The sequence below is a fragment of the Portunus trituberculatus genome, chromosome 36 (assembly GCF_017591435.1).
Source record: "Portunus trituberculatus isolate SZX2019 chromosome 36, ASM1759143v1, whole genome shotgun sequence".
In the NCBI taxonomy this organism is placed as follows: domain Eukaryota; kingdom Metazoa; phylum Arthropoda; class Malacostraca; order Decapoda; family Portunidae; genus Portunus; species Portunus trituberculatus.
The window spans coordinates 2,416,725-2,436,775 of record NC_059290.1 but is presented as its reverse complement, the minus strand read 5'-3'; the positions used below and the strand labels follow the sequence as shown (position 1 = coordinate 2,436,775).

At 40.2% G+C, this 20,051-nt stretch overlaps 1 protein-coding gene and 1 non-coding gene across 3 annotated transcripts in view; both read right to left on the bottom strand.

Annotated features, from left to right (window-relative positions):
* Positions 1–82: 82 nt before the first annotated feature.
* Positions 83–20,051, bottom strand: part of LOC123513671 (hemicentin-2-like) — an 80,003-nt gene continuing 60,034 nt past the window's right edge. For both annotated transcript variants that reach the window (XM_045271009.1, XM_045271010.1), the window contains exons 4-7: positions 17,675–17,885; positions 8,907–9,025; positions 6,020–6,203; positions 83–1,499 (exon numbers count right to left, since the gene is read on the bottom strand). In XM_045271009.1, the coding sequence (XP_045126944.1) occupies positions 1,321–1,499; positions 6,020–6,203; positions 8,907–9,025; positions 17,675–17,885 (693 nt within the window). In that variant the 3' untranslated portion in view covers positions 83–1,320. The remainder of the gene's footprint in view (positions 1,500–6,019; positions 6,204–8,906; positions 9,026–17,674; positions 17,886–20,051) is intronic.
* On the bottom strand, positions 14,858–14,930 carry Trnam-cau. Its single transcript has one exon. It is a non-coding gene; the product is annotated as a tRNA-Met (tRNA).

Sequence of the window (20,051 nt, the reverse complement as noted above, 5' to 3'; positions counted from 1 at the left end):
CATGACTTACCTTGAACTAAAAAACAAAAGAAAAATGAGAAAAAGAATACGAGTCAATTAGGATGCGAATTAAAACTCATAATACACAAAAGAATCCCATTTATTTCTATATTGGTACTGCACGTCATTGCTATAATATAATATGTACACAAATGCATCACGGTCATCATCAGCAGTATAGGTAACAAGATCATACATAGCATTGGTTACATTACAGAGACGTTCCCCGCTTCCCGTTTTCCGATCCCGAACACCACACAATAGAAAACGGATACTGGACTGAGTGGCATGAAGGATATTGTAACCCTACGAGACAGTAATGGTAATGGCGCTTGTTAGGAGAGTTCGGCCTTGTTCATTTCGGCTCGGATTAGGATTTTCATTATTATTATTACTATTGTTATTATTTGTGGTGATATTGTTCAGTTTCTATTTTTATGTGAATTTAATTGTTTTTTCTGTGTGTATTTTTGTTTTGTTTTGTTTTGTTTTGATTAATGCAAGGCCGAACACTCCTTATGTCTGTGGTGGTTGATTACATGTTGAAGGGGATTAACAGGATTACTCTCTCTCTCTCTCTCTCTCTCTCTCTCTCTCTCTCTCTCTCTCTCTCTCTCTCTCTCTCTCTCTCTCTCTCTCTCTCTCTCTCTCATTATACGTAACAAATATAACTGGAATTACATGACATACTTAAACATTAATATATACATTTAGTTACAACTGCACGAAAAGTATTGAGTTTGTGTGTGTGTGTGTGTGTGTGTGTGTGTGTGTGTGTGTGTGTGTGTGTGTGTGTGTGTGTGTGTGTGTGTGTGTGTCTAAGTAACGCTAATTCATCCAGGAAAGGATTTTATTATAAAGATGTGTAAGAAAATAACCGGAGAAAGACGAGAAACAGGAAGAGGAAGAGCAGGAATAAAAAAAGAGAAAAGAAAAGGAGAGGAAGAGGAAAAGGACAAAATAGGAGAAGGAAAAATGCAAGACTAACGAGTGAAGGTTGGATAAAGCAAGGAAGATGAAGGAGAAAGAAAGAAAAATAGAGAAGAAAGAGGAGGAAAACGAGATGACAAGGAAATGCCGTAAAATAAAAGTCAGGAGGAGGAGGAGGAGGAGGAGGAGGAGGAGGAGGAGGAGGAGGAGGAGGAGGAGGAAGACGACGACGACGACGAAAACGAGAAGGAAGTGTATAATGTATAATGTATATGAGTGTATAATACATATATCGTTGTCTTAATTAATTAATACAAAATTGACAAAGCTTTACATACACAAGGGACAAGAATCAGTGTTGCCATCACCGCGTATGGACAACACTGGACCCTAAATGGAAAAAAGAAGAGGAGGAGGAGGAGGAAAAAAGGAGGGAGAGGAAGAGGACATGACGTCAGTGGGAGCGAGGTGAAGGAGCAAGAGAGTAAACAGGAGGAGGAGAGGGAGAGAGGGGAGAGAGGGGAGTGAAGAGGTGCTGGTTCCGTGTTGCATAGCGGCGGGGCGCTCACCTGTGGAGGGGAAAAGGTGTGTTAATCAAGGTGCCGACACACACACACACACACACACACACACACACACACACACACACACACACACACACACACACACACACACACACACACACACACACACACACACACACACACACACACACACACACACACACACACACACAGGTAAGTGAGTTTATTGAACACAATTCCTCTGATAAACAAACTTTTTCAGGAATATACCACATGTTGTTATATCTTTTCCACATATGAGGCTTTTAAAACAGTTAGACTCCATGTGATCAAGCTATTAATGGAACTACACCCTTTAAAAGTTCGCGTGTAATTCAAAACGAAAATATAAACCTACACAATGCGTGCGCACGCGCACACACACACACACACACACACACACACACACACACACACACACACACACACACACACACACACACCCGGTAGCTCAGTGGTTAGAGCGCTGGCTTCACAAACCAGAGGACCGGGGTTCGATTCCTCGGCCGGGTGGAGATATTTGGGTGTGTCTCCTTTCACGTGTAGCCCCTGTTCACCTAGCAGTGAGTAGGTACGGGATGTAAATCGAGGAGTTGTGACTTTGTTGTCCCGGTGTGTGGTGTGTGCCTGGTCTCAGGCCTATCCGAAAATCGGAAATAATGAGCTCTGACCTCGTTCCGTAGGGGAACGTCTGGCTGTCTCGTCAGAGACTGCAGCAGATCAAACAGTGAAACACACACACACACACACACACACACACACACACACACACACACACACACACACACACACACACACGGGAGAGAAAGCAACATAAACGATAATTTAACTTAATCCCAACTAGAATTACTGTAGTAGGAAGACAAAGCATTGAGCGTACGTAGAACACACACACACACACACACACACACACACACACACACACACACACACACACACACACACACACACACACACACACACACACACACACACACAGCATTATACCAGGAATCCAGGAAACACCCAACCACTACCATTACCACCACCACTACTACTACTACAACCACCACCACCGCCACCACCACCACCACCACCACCACCACCACCACCACCACTACAACAACAACAACAACAACAACCCAATGATATCAATATGGCTCCATGATTTGTTTACCTCCTACCGGAAATGGCCCATCGTGACAGTTCGTATCTCCCCTCTCCTTCTCCCCTCCTTCTCCCCTCATCCTCCTCTCATCCTCCTCCACTTCCTCCTCTTATCCTCCTCCCCTTTTAACCGGAACTAGGATGGATGGACAGTTTGAGGGGAGGGAAAGGGTGGGGACATGAGGGGTAAGAGGAGGGGATGAAGGGGAAGGGGGAGAGGGAGGGGAATGGTGATCATGCAGGACAAGTGTATGGATGATAAGGGATTATTTTACACCTTTTCCCCTTTTTTCCCCTTTTTTTATTCATATATTAGTTTTTTTTGTTATTTAGTGTTTTTTTCATTTGTATTTCCTTTGTTTGCTTTGTTTGTCTGATTGTGTTTGTTTTGTTTGCTTGCTTGTTTTTTTTATTTTTTATTCAATTTTCAGCGTCTGCCATTACTCCATCAGTGTTTGTCTCGTTTGATTCTGTTTGTGTGTGTGTGTGTGTGTGTGTGTGTGTGTGTGTGTGTGTGTGTGTGTGTGTGTGTGTTTTCTCATACGCCGCTAAAAGTTTCTGTCGTTTGTGATTGGAAAATAAATACATTATAAAATATTAGATATACACATGCTTTCTCTCTCTCTCTCTCTCTCTCTCTCTCTCTCTCTCTCTCTCTCTCTCTCTCTCTCTCTCTCTCTCTCTCTTAGATTAGCGATGTGATGGAATTTTGATTAAATTTTATCTTCCTGTTTTTTATCCTTTTTTATCTTTTTTTTCCTCCTCATCACTCCGCTTCAGATTTCGCTCGCTTATCCTGCTCAGGGGGACAAGTTGAATGCAGTTTTCGAAGTTCATGAATCTAGTTTGTCCCGATGCAATCTCTTCCCCCCCTCCCCCTCCATGACCAGCCCACCTACAGCCCCGCCAACCCCCCACCACCTTACCACCCCCCCAAAAAAAAAAAAAAAAAAACGTAATCTTTATCGCTGTGTTGGCTCTATATTTTATTCATTTGTATTTGCTTCATTTTTTTTTAAAGGGCGTTATTGTTGTTTTGTTTCGTTTGTGCTGTTAATTATTAATTTGTATTGGCCCTATACTCTTTCATTTTGTGTATTATTGATTTTTTTCTTCTTTTTTTAATGTTTGTATTGCTCCTTTATTTAATTCGTGCTTTTAATTCATCATCTTTATTTTTTTTATTCAATGTCATGTGTTGTTATTTAGGCATATTCACTTTCATTTATTTATTTTTTTTCATTTTCTATTCGTATTATGTTTTTTTTTCTTTGATTTTTCCGGTTATTCTTATTTTTACTTCGTCTTATTCTTTATTCACTCTTATTTCTATTTTTCTGGCTTTATTTTTTTTTCTTTCATATTTTTTTTTGCTCTTTTTATTCATTTTTTATTTCCAGTTCTTGTTATTTTTATTTCATCATATTCTTTATTCACTCTTGTTTCCACTAAAAAGTTCATTCATTCATTCATTATTTTTCCAGTTTTGTTTCTTTTTCGTTCGTATTTTTTTTCATTGATATTTCCAGTTATTTTTATTATTATTCGTCCTATTCTTAAATTCACTCATATTTCCAGCAAAAAGTTCATTAATTATTTTGTTATTTTTTTCTAGCTATTTCCCTTTTTCATTTTTATTTTAGTTTTTTTTTCATTTATATTTCAATTTTTTTTCCTATCTTTATTTGTTCTATTCATTATTTACTCATTTTTCCAGTAAAAAGTTGATTCCTTCTTATTTTTATTCCTATTTCAATTATATCTTGGTTCTTTTTATTGATATTTCAAATTTTTCGTATTCTTAACATTCCTATTCTTTATTCCTTCCTACTTCTACTGATTTTCTTTTTTTTTTTTTGTCTTGTTTCTTTATTCGCTTTCATTTCAAATTAATTATCTCTTGCTTGATATCTTTCTTTTAATTTGTATTTTCATTTATTTTCTTGGTCCTTTTCTTTCTTTATTTATATTTCCTTTAATTAATGTTTCTCTTGATCTTTATTTATTTATTTATGTATTTATAGATTTGTGTTCTCTTCTCCCTCAGCAGTAATCTATATGCTTTTATTGCTCCCGTGTTTTGCTTATTTATATTCCTATTCATTCACTTATTATTTAGTTTATTGATTCCTTTGTTCTTTGTACTCAATTTTTTAATATTTTTTGTTAGTCGTACTAAAAATATATTTAGTTTATTTTCCCTTCTCTCTTTTCCATTTCTTTTCCCATTCCTTCTCTCTCTCTCTCTCTCTCTCTCTCTCTCTCTCTCTCTCTCTCTCTCTCTCTCTCTCTCTCTCTCTCTCTCTCTCTCTCTCTCTCTCTCTCACGCTTGTCCACTCCACCTGATTCCTCTCCAGCTTGAGTTGATTCCCACACTCTCACACTCCATCCTTACTCCACCAGTGACTCTGACAGCATTCCACACGCTTCCTGACCCACAATTCTCTCTTATCCAACGCCATAAACTCCACACCACCAATAACTTTGACTCTCCCTTCCCTTCACTTACTGTCCCCTCCCACTTCCTACCCTCCCTTCTCTTCCATGTATCCCTTTCCACCTTTCCACCTTTTCCTTATCTCCCTTCCTATTACTCTCGCCCATTCGCTGTCTGTTTTCCTCCATTCATCCACCAGTGTACTTTCCTTCACTTTCTTCCAGTTAATTTGTCCTTCCCTTTCTCCCTCTCCCTCATCTTGCCTTCCTCTCTCTCTCTCTCTCTCTCTATCTCTATCTCTATCTCTATCTCTCTCTCTTCCCTCCCATCCTGCAACAAAATTAAGACAAATTCCGGAGCCTTTTTTCCCCAGTTGCGTTTTAACTCCCATTTACTCCAAACGTGACCTGACCACCGCTCACTTGCTTACATAACCCACCCAGCCCCCCACCTCCCCTCTCCTCTTTCCTTACTCCTCACTCCTGCTATTTTTTCCTTTTTCATTCACCAAGCTTGTTCCTTTCAGTTTATTTTTCTTCATTCTTCTCAGTTTCTTTTTTTTCACTCACTTTTTTATTCTGCTGTTTTATTCACGTTTTTTTTTTTTTTTCATGTTCTTTCCCTATTTTTTTTTCTATTTTACTATTTTTCACCTTTTTCTTTCTTACGTCACGTTTCTCTCACTCTTGTCTTCTCGTCACCCTCATTTTTTTTCCGTCGTTTCTCATCCTATTCCACAGTCCCTCACCCTACCTCAATCCTACCTCACCCTCCCTTATCTCACCCTTCTCCACCTTTCCCCACCCTTGCTTCATCCTATTCATCCATGTCACCTTTACCACCCATTACTCCTATCTCACCCTAAATTCACCCGCATTTCACCCTTAAAAACAACCTGCACCCTTACTTCACCCTTACGACACCCTAATCACCCGTGCCTTACCGTTCAACACGTGCAGGATGACTGAGACGGGCGTGAGGGCGGCCGGAGCACAGGTGTAGTTGCCAGCGTGGGCGTGATTGGCTGAGGTGACAGTAAGGGCGGCTTCACTACCTCCTGACGCTCTTATGGTCAACGGCTGCTGTGTCACGCCCTTCCACTTCCCCTCAGGTATGCGTTGCTCCCCCTGTGTGAGATGGAAGGAGGGAATGAGGACCTATACAACGTGATTGCATTCCTACGTAAGTCAAGAGAGGACTTGATAGAAGTATTTAACCCCTTCAGTACCATGACGCGTTTCCATATTCATTCTGCTTACTATTTGATGATTTTACACAGCTTCAAAAACTCGTGTGGGAGAATGAAATAGTGAAGACTTTGGCCATTCATCTGCTGACCTCCATAGACCGTTCCTAATATCAATAAAATGGTCTAATCATAAGCAAATCTCAAGGTAAATATGTCCCATTATTGAAGGAGTTAAGTGGTATAACGAAGGGGACATGAGCGAAGTTCTTAGTATCATTTGCCAGGGTAGAACCAGAAATAATGGGTTTAAGCTTGAGAAAGTCAGGTTTAAGAAAGAAATTGGGAGAAACTGGTTCTCTAACGGAGTGGTTGATGAATGGAACGGACTCAGTAATTATGTTGTTAGTGCTGAGTCAATCGGGAGCTTTAAAAGAAGATTAGATAAATTTATAGACGAAGATGATAGATGGAATTAACCCCTTCAATACTGAGACATATTTACCTTGAGATTTGTGTACAATTAGACCAGTTTATTGACATTAAGAAGGGTTTATGGAGGCTAGAATATTAATGGCCACAGTCTTCACTATTTTTATCCACACATAAGTTTCTGAAGCTGTACAAAAAGCACCAAATAGTAAGTACAATGAATGTGGAAACGCGTCGTGGTACTGAAGGGATTAAGTAGCTTTGCTCATTCAGGGACTGCCTCTTCTACCTTCCCTCTTTTCTTACGTTTTTGTGATTTTATGTAAGCCAAAAAAAAAAAAAAAAAAAGAAAAAGAAAAAAATGACAGACAGGTGGTGTGTGGTGGTGTGGTGGTGCAGGGCCAAGGTTATTAGAGGTTGACTTGGTGGTGGCTGCATTGTGGTGTGAGTTGTTGGTGTTGATAGTGGTGGTGGTGATGGTGATGATGGTGTAGGAGAAGCTGATGTTGGAGAATAAGAAGGAAAGGAAGGTGGAGGAGGACGAGGAATAGAACTGTAGGAGTGAGAGAAAGTGGAGGAAAGGAGGAGAGAGAGAGAGAGAGAGAGAGAGAGAGAGAGAGAGAGAGAGAGAGAGAAGAAGGTGGAAGGAAAGGAGAGAAGGAATAGGATAAATGAGTTAACAGGCACAGAAGAGAGAGAAGATGGAAAAGGTAAAATGAAAATAAGAAAAGTGGAGGAGGAGGAGGAGGAGGAGGAGGAGGAGGAGGAGGAGGAGGAGGAGGAGGAGGAGGAGGAGGAGGAGGAGGAGGAGGAGGAGGAAAAGGAAAAGGAGAAGAAGAATGGAAAACAGGAAAAGAAAAAAAGTGGGAAGAGGAGGAGGAGGAAGAGAAGAAGAGGGAGGATAAGAAGAAGAAGAGGAGAAAGAAAAGGAGGAGTGCTTGCATATAGACCAATAATCTAACCATAAAATAACATAAAATAAACAAATAAATAATAAATAAACAAAAACAACACACCTTATGAGCAACTTAACCGCCATTTCATGTTTGCTAAATGATCCTAAATTAGAACGAGCAAGCAATCCATCACCACGCCCTTCAGGAACCATTAGCAACCATTTACCAACCATTGAATTCACACCCGTAGATGGCAGAGCGCTGTTATTACCTGCAATTAACCTCATATACAATTACACGCCCTACACTTCTGACTATTTCAGCAAACTAGTGCGTCAGATGGTGGAGGAGTTATAATAGCCGAGTAGGAATTAGACCTCAAAGGAAATGACGGACAAATGTTTCACGCTACCGCTGCTAATTAATATCAGATGTACATTCATTAAAGGGACGAAAACACGGGTATTAATCACACCTATTCGAAAACCACTGCATAAAGAGATCCATTAAACCTTTTAAACCACCGCCACCCAAAATAAATGATTAATTATCCCGCCAAATAACCACAACATGAGGTCTTTAAACCGCCTGGGACTTGGACACTGGAGTGGGGGAGGTGCTGCGGTGACGGTGTGAAGTGGAGTCGGATGAGGGGAATGAGTGTTATTCTGCCTGTTAGTTGAGTTTGTTGTGTTTGTTGGTGTAGGTAACGGGAGGGGGAGGTAATCTGGGGGGAGCCTCTACGTTTAATATCATCAAGTGAAACATGTTATTAGCGCATACAGGCGGAGAAATGAGTGAATGGGATTATGAGGTGGAAAAAAATAGTAATAACTTAATCCTGGGCTTTGAGGAGAAAATAAAAATAAATTGTTGGCAAAACTTGGACGTAAACTCTATCAATCCCCGGAAGTTTGAGTTGTAGAGAGAGAGAGAGAGAGAGAGAGAGAGAGAGAGAGAGAGAGAGAGAGAGAGAGAGAGAGAGAGAGAGAGAGAGATGGACAGAGAAAAAATAGTAAAGATACATACAGAAATGAATACTGACCAGAGAGAGAGAGAGAGAGAGAGAGAGAGAGAGAGAGAGAGAGAGAGAGAGAGAAATATGAAAATATGAATAAGCTGAATGGTGAAATAAAATGTGTACGCAGAATTGAATGGTCGAGAGAGAGAGAGAGAGAGAGAGAGAGAGAGAGAGAGAGAGAGAGAGAGAGAGAGAGAGAGAGAGAGAGAGAGAGAAAAAATACTGACCAGAGAGAGGAAAGAGAGAGAGAGAGAGAGAGAGAGAGAGAGAGAGAGAGAGAGAGATAATTACTCACATGGTACCAGAAGACGTAGCTGGGAGGGTGAAGCGCCTGGCTCACCACACACTTAATGGTGACTGTACTGCCGCTTCTGACGTGCAGCTCAGAGCCCCCGGGGATGGTGACCAGGGGCGCTGCGAGGGAGAGTAAAGGATGGTGAGAGTGAGGGAGTGATGGTGAATGTGTGGATGATGGTGAAATAAAATAGTGGTAAAAATGGTTAGGATAAACGATAATCAGAAAGAGATAAGGAAGAGGGTGTGATGGTGAGAGAGGGGATGATGGTGAAATAGAGTAAGTGGTGAGAATAAAAGACAGTGAACGAGAAATAGTGAGGCGTACGTGAAAAAATGAATAGTGAAGAGGGAGAGACAGAAGATAATGAGAAACGAGGAGTCCATGGAAGATGACGAAGAAAATCGGAGAGTGAAAGTGATGATGGAGTAGAAATAATGAAATGAAAAATAATGAAGAAAAAATAAACAAAGATACAGTGAAAGAATTATAATGAGAGCAATTTTTTTACAATGAATAAGTCAATGATGGTGAAGAGAGAGAGAGAGAGAGAGAGAGAGAGAGAGAGAGAGAGAGAGAGAGAGAGAGAGCGTTGGTGTCATGATCACAAATATATGATGAAAAGCAGACGAAATATCAAGAAGTAATGGTGACATGAGATTGGGAACAAGGTGTTGATAATGAACAGCTCCGTCGAATAGTGAATGATGAGGAATGAGTGAGAAGAGCAGCGGTAGTTGGTGAGTGATGGTGATAGTGATAGTGATGGTGACAGTGATAGTGACAGTGATGGTGACAGTGATGGTGACGTGATGGTGACAGTTATGGGGAGCGAGTGAGGGGACTGGTGGTAATTTTATTTTTATTTTAGTGAGTAAAAGTTTGTGAGATTTGATTTCTATATTGATTTAGGGATGTTATGTCTCTCTCTCTCTCTCTCTCTCTCTCTCTCTCTCTCTCTCTCTCTCTCTCTCTCTCTCTCTCTCTCTCTCTCTCTCTCTCTCTCTCTCTCTGTCCCTTTACTGAAAAATATTTATACACTAACTTCCAGGTAAGAAAATATTATATATATCCTACGTCTCACATTCCACTCCAAGAATCCCCGCAAAATAATTCCCCCTTTTTGAAAATTAAGTTGGACTGCAAGAATACATTATGGGAAAGAAAATATCGTGGCTGTCTCATTTATTTTTATTTTCTTTACGGAGGAACCTTGGAATGTGAACTTTAGGTAGGGATAAAAGTGAAGCGCCTCCTATTAAACCCCTTCAGTACTGGGACGCATTTTTACCTTGAGTTTTGGGTATGAATAGACTGTTTTACTTGCTTTAGGAAGGGTCTGTGGAGGGCAGAAGATTAATGGCCAGAGTCTTCACTATTTTAATCCCTCCATGAGTTTCTGAAGCTGTATAAAATCGGCAAATAGTAAACATAATGAATATGGAGACACGTCATGGTGCTGAAGGGGTTAAAGCCAAAATTCCAAAGTGCTTAGCTCTCTTTCACCTTCACTGCTTTCCAAGGGCTCTAGTTGAAGGTGCTTATGTTTTGAAGCAGATTTTTGGGGTTCTGGTGATGTATTGGCACGATTCATAGTTTAAAAAAAAAAGAGGAAGTGTCTTGAATTAAAATCCGGCTAGATTGGAAAGATTTATATTAATAGAAGAAAGTGTCTTCAAAATCCGGCTGGTTGTCTCTGTGGCCTTGGAAAATCAGCGTGGTGAGAGAGCAAGGCATTTCAGAACATGGGCTTGAATGTTACGCAGTTCAGTTTTCGAGGCAGAATCTGGTGACGGATTGGAAATATAGTTTTTGAAAGAAGAAACCATCTTAAAACCGGGCTGGTTGTCTCTGTGGCCTTGGAAAATTGACGTGGTGAAAGAGCAAGGCGTTTCAGAACACGGACTTAATGTTATGAAGTTCAGTTTACGAGGCAGAATCTGGTGATGGATTGGAAAGAAGTTGTCTCTGTGACCTTGGAAAATCAGCGTGTTGAGAGAACAAGGCATTTCAGAACAAGGAATTGAATGTTACGAAGTTCAGTTTACGAAGCAGAATCACTCGGCATCTCCAGCAAACTTTAACGTGCGGCCAGGTACAGTACGCGACACGCATGGGAGTTTGAAGACCCACGCTGGAAAGGTAAAGGAGAAATGGAGACTACGGGACCCACAACCTATATTTTGTTACACTTTCTTTCATTCCTTCACTGTCCACCCACTTTCCCTTTTAACTGTCTTCTTTTCACCCGCCCTTAATACCTTTAATACTGGGACACATTTTCACCTTGAGATTTGTGTACGATTAGACCATTTTATTGACATTAGGGAGGGTCTATGGAGGTTAGAAGGTTAATGGCTTGAGTCTTCACTATTTTAATCCCCACATAAGTTTCTGAAGCTGTATAAAATCACCAAGTAATTAGAACGAATGTAGAAACGCGTCATAGTCCTCATGGGGTAAAAAAAATATAATATGATAAAGACCATCTTCGCAACGTTAGTAAGACAAGAAAAATATAAATTATAAAATACAATTGAGACTTATCTAACACTAAGGTAAGGAGGAAATGAAGGTTAATGAAAGAAATTGAGCTTCTCCCAGAGTAATTTAAAGACACGTGCTGAAAAGGTAGACAAATAGAGCAGAAAATGAAATATGGACGACTTTGCATCAAGAACCGCGCTAGAAATGTACAGAATTATAGTAAAGAATGAAATAAGATCTTGATGTTTTTATTTTGGGTTTTGTCTTCAGTTGAATCGTTTTAATGTCTTGGTTTCATGAGACCTGTCTAGTCCTTTATTTATTTACTCTTATAAGATCAGCGTTGGCTTCTTCATTCTTGGGTTTATCGTAATATTTATTTATTTATTATGGCATTTTCACATCCATCTAAAATTTATTTCAACAGAGTAAACTTTTTTTTGTTCTTTTGTGTCATCAAACCACATGGAACTTCTCTTATAAATATTAGCTTATTTTTATCTTTATTCGTCAGACCAAAATTACTTCTTTGTTTAGGTCTGGTTTAAGAAAAAGCAGTCTTGGTTTTAATAGTACTTATATTCTGATTTTAAAGAAGATAAAGAGAAAAATACGTTTAAAGGTATTTATAGTAACTGTTTAACATTTTTTCTGTATAATTTCTAAACTAATATATGTAACATGTCACTTCTTTACGTACATTTCCCTCAAAGAACAATGTAACGAGGTGCAGTGTAATGTTTTATTGAGCCTGACATCAAAACTTTAGGTCACCGTGTCTAACTTTAAATTTCACGTTGATATGTAATTAAGAGAATGTATTTTGGTTCGCTGAGTGGCAGGCACAGGGAATTGTAAGGAAGGAATAATGTTAACAATGAAACCTCGTGACTGCTTTCTTCTTTCTGAATTCATGAGATATGTTATGACTCTCTCTCTCTCTCTCTCTCTCTCTCTCTCTCTCTCTCTCTCTCTCTCTCTCTCTCTCTCTCTCTCTCTCTCTCTCTCTCTCTATGCACAGCAATGAGTAGAGTCAGGGTTGTCTCCATTCAAATTCTGACTTTCTTTTCAGGCAAACATTTATTGTATTCAAAGTGAGTTGGCTTTCAATTCTGTGTATTTATTTATTTATTTATTTTATCATTATAAATAAAGTTATTTGTTGTGAGTAATAAAATAATAGATTTATGTGGTTTAATGTATGAATAGGTAGGGTGGGTAGTTTGTTAGTAATTAGTTGTAGAAAAGGTTAAATTTGTTAGTGGCAATAGGATAGTAGGATATGGTGGATAGGATGTAAGGTTGTGTATGTGTGTCTGTCCATGTTTTACCTCTTCCCACACACTTTATTTCACTCCTGCTTTCCGTCATGCTTCGTCCAATTTCTCTATTTCTCATTCTTTATTGTTGTATTTGTGTTAGCTGGGCACGTATCCATGTTTCCTCACCTCTTATTTCCTCCTCCTGCTCCTGTTCCTCCTTCTCTTTCATTCCACATCTTTATTGGCCTGTTCCTCTTTCCCCCCGTCGTCTGCTCAAATAGCTTTTGTTTCCTTCATCTTTTTCCAGGGTCATCATTTTCCATCTCCAGTTTTCATCGCCTTTCTACATCTTCAGTTTGCTTGCTTCTCTTCCCACGCTGCCTTTGTTTTCTTTGTTGCTCTCCCCCTTCCTACAATCTCATCTCGTCACCTGAGTTTCTTTGTTTTAGATCTCTCTCTCTCTCTCTCTCTCTCTCTCTCTCTCTCTCTCTCTCTCTCTCTCTCTCTCTCTCTCATTCTACTTATGTATTTTTTTCTTTTTTTTCTATTTTTTGTTACCTTTTTATTTGTGTCTGTCTGTCTGTCTGTGTGTGTGTCTGTGTATCAGTATTTTCTGGTATATGCAAAGTTCTGTGTTAATTGTATAAGTATATCTGTATTTTTTTTTTTTTTTGCATGCAAGTGGTTGTATATGATAATCTGTCTATATTACTGTCTATCTGTCTGTTTTTCTGTCTGCTTGTGTAACTGTCTATCTGGCTGTCTCTGTGTCCGTTTGTCTGTCTGTCTGTCTGTCTCTATCTGTCTGCCCTTCAGTAAATCTATCTATATGTTATTGATAATGTGTATATTTTTATTTTATATGCAAAATTCTATTATCCTTGCATACGTACCCGCTCTCTCTCTCTCTCTCTCTCTCTCTCTCTCTCTCTCTCTCTCTCTCTCTCTCTCTCTCTCTCTCTCTCTCTCTCTCTCTCTCTCTCTCTCTCATTACCAGCATTCCTGTCTATCTCATTACCTCACCTATTCACCCTTTGTATTAGACCATTATCTCTTCCTCCTCTCCTCCTCTCCTCACCCCTTGCACTCCTTTCTCTTCCCTCCTCCTCCTCCTCCTCCTCCTCCTCTTGCACTTCATTCTCTTCCCCTTCCTCTTCTCCTTTACTGCTCTCCCCTTCCTCCTTCCCTTCCTTGCTCCTTCACAAGCACACCACACACTTCTATCTACCTGTCGAATTCTGAACACCTAATGGTCTTTTTTTATCATTTTGTGGTCTAGTGAGAAAAGGTGAGTGTTTGCTCATTAAATGCCCAAGGTTATGAGGTGCTGCTTTCTCTGCTCTTCTACACGTGACCCTAGAGAGAGAGAGAGAGAGAGAGAGAGAGAGAGAGAGAGAGAGAGAGAGAGAGAGAGAGGGGGGGGAATCCGTGGGAAGAGGTATTCATATTACCGTTCTTATTCTCATTTTTTCCCAGTTTTATTCTCTCTCTCTCTCTCTCTCTCTCTCTCTCTCTCTCTCTCTCTCTCTCTCTCTCTCTGTCATGTAATATTTTCTAGTTTGTTATTTCGTCTTTGTATTCTTTATTTGCCTTTTGTTTATTCATCCGTGTTCCTTCTATTTTCAACCACTATCCTTACCATCACCATCTATTTCCTCCTCCTCCTCCTCCTCCTCCTCCTCCTCCTCCTCCTCCTCCTCCTCCTCCTCCTCCTCTCCTCTTCCTCCTATTACTGTCGCTCTCATTCCTGCTCCTTCTCATTGTTATCTGTACCTTGTAATAACCAGAATAGCGTTAGAAGGAACAGAAACAGTAGTATGTAAAGGAATGCAAAGGAAAGCCAAACAGCAACTGGCCCTTATGTTCTTCCAGTGCCATTTGGTAACTGAAACTAACTAACTACAGCGCAGAGAAACAGGAAAGCGCGTTAGAAGGTTCCTCCCTCACCCACCACTCCCTCAAGTTTGTGCTGGAGTGGAATGCATAATGGTAAACCTGACACGGAATTTTCACTGGAGAGGGGAAAAAAATAAGTTGTAAGACGTTTTGTTGGTATATAGATTGGTGTACTAGAGCGACTAGTTGGAATATTGCACGTGAATGTTCTTCTGGCACGGAAATCTTTGAAGGAACAAAGTGTTATCTGAAAGTTGAAGAATTGGTAATCGACTTTTCTTAAGAGGCATGGAAAAAAGAGGGTTCTGCCCCGAGTGAGGATCGAACTCACGACCTTGAGATTATGAGACTCACGCGCTGCCTACTGCGCCATCGAGGCTTGGGATAATGTAGGACTGTAGTAAGATAAGGAGGGAAGAAGAGAAAGAAAATTTTAACATAAGCCCTGCATTACCATGACACGTTTTCATATTTATTCTGCTGACTATATAGTGATTTTTTACAGCTGCAGAAACATATGTAGAAATTAAAATATTGTAGACTATAGCCATTAATCTTCTGACCTCCATAGACCCTTCCTAATGCAAATAAAATCGTTTAATATTACTGAAAACTGGCAGAATTGCATCCCAGTACTGAAGAAGTTTAAAGTAAGCTAGCCAATAGTAAGAATAGGAGAAGAGAAGTGAAATTTTTAACATTCCGTTTAAAGTAAGGTAACCAGTAGTAAGAGTAGAAGCGAAGAAGAAGAGAAGAAAGATTTTAAACCTTACAGTATTGGGACACATTTTTACCTTGAGATACGTGTATGAGAAGACCATTTTATTGACATTAGAAAAAGTCTACGGATGTCAGAAGATTAATGGTCACAGTCCTTACTATTTCAATCCCCCACATAAGTTTTTGAAGCTGTATAAAGTCACCAAATAGTCACCAGAATGAATATGGAAATACGTTATGGTACTGAAGGGGTTAAGACACCTTTTCCTATCTCCTCTACTAAACAAAGGTTCTTCCTCTTAGTTCTTTTTCCCATAGTTCACAGTTTTCCCATTATTTCAAGTCATTTCAAGCAGAAGGGCGTGGTGGGCGGGGAGGAACCTTCTCTTGTGATATCCTGTTTCCTAACCTAACTGGGGCTTTGAAAAATGTGCTGAATAACCAAGCAAGGATCTGAAGGTCTGTTGCTCTTCAGTCCTACGTAATCCTATAGCCTCCTCCTCCTCCTCCTCCTCCTCCTCCTCCTCCTCCTCCTCCTCCTCCTCCTCCTCCTCCTCCTCCTCTCCCCTTATCCCCTTTTCTTCTTCTCCCCTTCTCCTCCTCCTTCTCTTCCTCTTCCTCCTTGTGCTTCTCCTTGTCCTTCTTTTCGTCCTTCTCTTTTTCTTTTTTTCCTCCTCCTCCTCTTCCTCCTCCTCCTCCTCCTCCTCCTCCTCCTCCTCCTCCTCCTCCTCCTCCTCCTCCTCCTCCTCCTCCTCCTCCTCCTCCTCCTCCTCCATAAATTCGAGAAAAATAACTCAATTTGCTGTGATTCTTCGACCATTTTGTTAATTCAGCCTTGCCCTTGAGAGAGAGAGAGAGAGAGAGAGAGAGAGAGAGAGAGAGAGAGAGAGAGAGAGAGAGAGAGTTGTGTTGTTTCCCCGGGAAGTGTTGCAGAAGAAAAATGAACGATACACTTTTTCAAATTTGTCGCCGCCGCAAGTCTGCAGAGGAAGGCAAGACGGATGGAGGGAAGGAAGGAAGGAGAGAAAGAAAGAAGGAAGGAAGGAAGAAAGGAAGAAAATAAACAAGCAAGCAAGAAAGTGAACAAGGAAGGAAGGAAGGAAGAAGGAAAGAAGGAAGGAAGGAAAAAAAGAAAAGGAGGGAGGAAAGAAGGAAGGAAGGAACAAAGGAGTGAAAGAAGAATAGAAGGAAGGAAGGAAATAAAAGAAGGAAGGAAGAAAGAAGAAAAAGAAAAGGAAGGAAGGAAAAAGGGAAAGAAGGAAGGAAGAAAGGAAAAAGGAAAGAAAGCTAGAAAGTAAGACAGAAAGCAAACAAACCAACAAGAAAGCAAGCAAGGAAGAAAGGAAGAAAAACAAAGCAAGAAAACAGAAAGTAAAAATAAATGAAAGAAGGAAAAATAGATAAATAGATAAAAGAAAGATAGGAAGGAAGGAAGGAAGGGAAATGAGGAAAACAGAGCTGAATAAATCATGGGAGGAGTTTTAATGTCCTTCTCTGGTCTTCCTTAGGCTTTGATTTCCCGACTAATGACTGAGAGAGAGAGAGAGAGAGAGAGAGAGAGAGAGAGAGAGAGAGAGAGAGAGAGAGAGAGAGAGAGAGAAGCTAAACGAGTTATAATTATTTAGTCTTCCTTTTGACCTTTACACTCTCTCTCTCTCTCTCTCTCTCTCTCTCTCTCTCTCTCTCTCTCTCTGTCTCTTCTTTTATTGTGGTTTTGTCTCGTTTCATTTTTTTTTTTCATTTGACGTTTAAATGAAAGACTCGCAGTAATTTCCTGAATTGGAGATGAAAGGTTGTTATTGTCCGGGTTTTTAATTCAATATTGTGTTTTACTCGTGCAGAAATTAATGTTCTCAAAAGGTGTTTACGGAAGAGAGAGAGAGAGAGAGAGAGAGAGAGAGAGAGAGAGAGAGAGAGAGAGAGAGAGAGAGAGAGTAATAGTTCTTTGATATAAAATCGTTTCGAGCATTTCTTTTCTCCTGACGCAAACATTTATTGAAATTCTCTAACAAACGTAGCCCTGGAGTAATAGCTGCCCTCTCTCTCTTTCTCTCTCTCTCTCTCTCTCTCTCTCTCTCTCTCTCTCTCTCTCTCTCTCTCTCTCTCTCTCTCTCTCTCTCTCTCTCTCTCTCTCTCTCTCTCTCTCTCTCTCTTTCTCTTTCTCCCTCTCAATATTTTTCCAAGCTTAGTGTTTTGCGCTTTTCAACATTTTTATCGGATGCCATTGTGTGTGTGTGTGTGTGTGTGTGTGTGTGTGTGTGTGTGTGTGTGTGTGTGTCCAGCTTGGAAAATCACAATATCTCAACCTCCCCTCTCACACACATACATTTACTCAGTCACTCACTCTCTCACTCACTCACCCACCGTGCACACCAAACCACACCACAGCTCCACAGTACTCACTAATCACGTTGAGGTGCACGAAATGGCTCATCTTTGGCTCCGTGGACACCTGACACTCGTACCTCCCCGCATCGGACGCCTTCACGTACTTCACCTGCAGCGTCCAGGTGTTCGTGATTGCCTCGTGCCAGGTGGCGAAGCGGGCGTCTGCTATGAATGTATATCTGTCCACCGAGAGGATGTGAGCGTCCTTGTTTCTCACCCAAGATACCTGTGTGGGGATTCAAGAGGTGTGTGAGATTAGAAGTTAGGAAGGTAGACAGAAATGATAGAAAAATTATAAAGGATAGAAAATTAATGCATCAGTCCACCTAGAGAATGTGAGCGTCCTTGTTCCTCACCCAAGATACCTGTGTGGGAATTTAAGTGGTTTGTAGGATTAGGAGTTAGAAGGTAGACAAAGATAGAAAAATGACAAGGGATAGAAAAAAAGTAATGATTTGTTGATGTGTTATGAAGGTGCATCTGTCCACCGAGAGGATATGGGCGTCCTTGTTCCTCACCCAAGATACCTGTGTGGGGATACAAGTGGTGTGTAAGGTTAGGAGTTAGGAAGGTAGAGAAAAAATATAGGAAATGGTAAAGGGATAGGAAAGGAATAGGATGTTGATGCTAATGTTCTTGATGTTCTTGTTCCTCTGCCAAGATACCTGTGTGGGGATTCAAGTTGTGTGTAAGGTTAGGAGTTAGGAAGATAGAGAAAAATTATAGAAAATGAAAAAGGGATAGAAAATGTATAAGGTGCTGATTTTTTTAATGTTAGAGGTGAAAACTGGCCAAGAGCAATAAAAAGATAAACAAAAATAGAAAAGGCCAACTCAGTCCTCATAAATATCCGATAGAGTTGGGCAAAGGACAGGGATAAATGTCTTCAAACCTCCGTCTTGTCCGTCTTGAATGAAGTCACTGCTGATGTTCTTGTTTCTCTCCCAAGATACCTGAGTAAAGTGACGCGTAAGATTAGAAGTTAGGAAGCTTGACAAAAATACTTGAAATTGATAAAGGGAGAGAAAAATGGATGATGTCTTAATGCTGCTGTTTTTTTTCCTTCTTTTTTTTATTTACACCACGTGGGCTTTTCACGGGAATTTATGGGCTAAAGGGGATACTTTTTGGGGTACCTCCTATCTGAAGGAAACCGTTGCCAAGAGTGAGGAAGCCCAGCCTACACTCGGACCGTGGACAGGATTCGAACTCGTGCGCTTGGTGACCCCTCGGACCCCAAAGCATGCATAGTTCCACTGTACCACGGCGGCCCACGTGTAAGGACAATGAAGTGATGTATGAGCTTTGGAGTTAGGAAGATAAAAAAAAATGATATAAAGTGATGAGATAGAAAAGGAATAGGGTGTTAATGGTGATATTATTTTCCTCTCCCCAAGACAGCTGTCGGGGATGGAATAAAGTAGCATAGGGGGTGATATTTTTACGTGGACTGGAAGTTAGGAAGCTGTAAAAAGATGGAAAGCAAGAGATAAAGATGGAAAAGAAAAGGTAGAAAAGTGATGGATCTTAACTCTTTCACTGCGACACTATAAACTATTGCCACGACCGGAAGCAATATGGAAGGTTTTATGAGCGTCTACAGGAAAGTTATGACGGAAAAACGATATATTTTACTATTTTTTTCAGAAGTTCAAAGGTTGGATGTGGCTGTAGAACAAAGTCAAGATGTCTCAGTGATAGATTACTAATGGAAGATGTACTGGGTGGTGGTCAAAGAGGGTTAATGGTGAGGTTATTGTTCCTCACCCAAGACACCTGACGTGAAGGGTAATCTAAACAGCTATCGAGGACTTCAACTTACAGAGAAAAAAAGAAAAGAAGCATCAATTTATATAAAACAGTAAAGAGGTATTGTAAAGGAGTATAATGTCCTGTTTCCTCGCTTAAAACACTTGTGGAGGGTTGAATAAAGTGGTATAAAGGGTAATATCTGTACCTTTAGTGATCTGCGAGTTAGGAAAGTGGAAGAATAGATTAAAAAAGTCAATGGCGAGATGGAATATTGTAACTTGTAGAAAGAGACTTAGAAGGAAAGCATAGAAAGAGTTAGAGGGAATATTTTAACTTGTAAAATGACTTCCAGGAAAAATAAAGTTAAAGAGAATATTGTAACTTGTAGAAAGAGAGTTGGAGGGACAAAAAAATCGAAAATAAACGTTAAGGAAACTATCTCAACCTTTCGGAGACTAGAGTAAAGGCGAAAAAGGCAAAGTAAATAGAGAATAAAGACAGGAAATCAAAATAGGAACACAGAAGCAACACAGAATGAGAGAAAATCAAGAGGAACACAGAAACAACACAGAATAAGGACAGAAAATCAAAATAGGAACACAGAATAAGAATAGAAAATCAAGAGGAACACAGAAGCAAC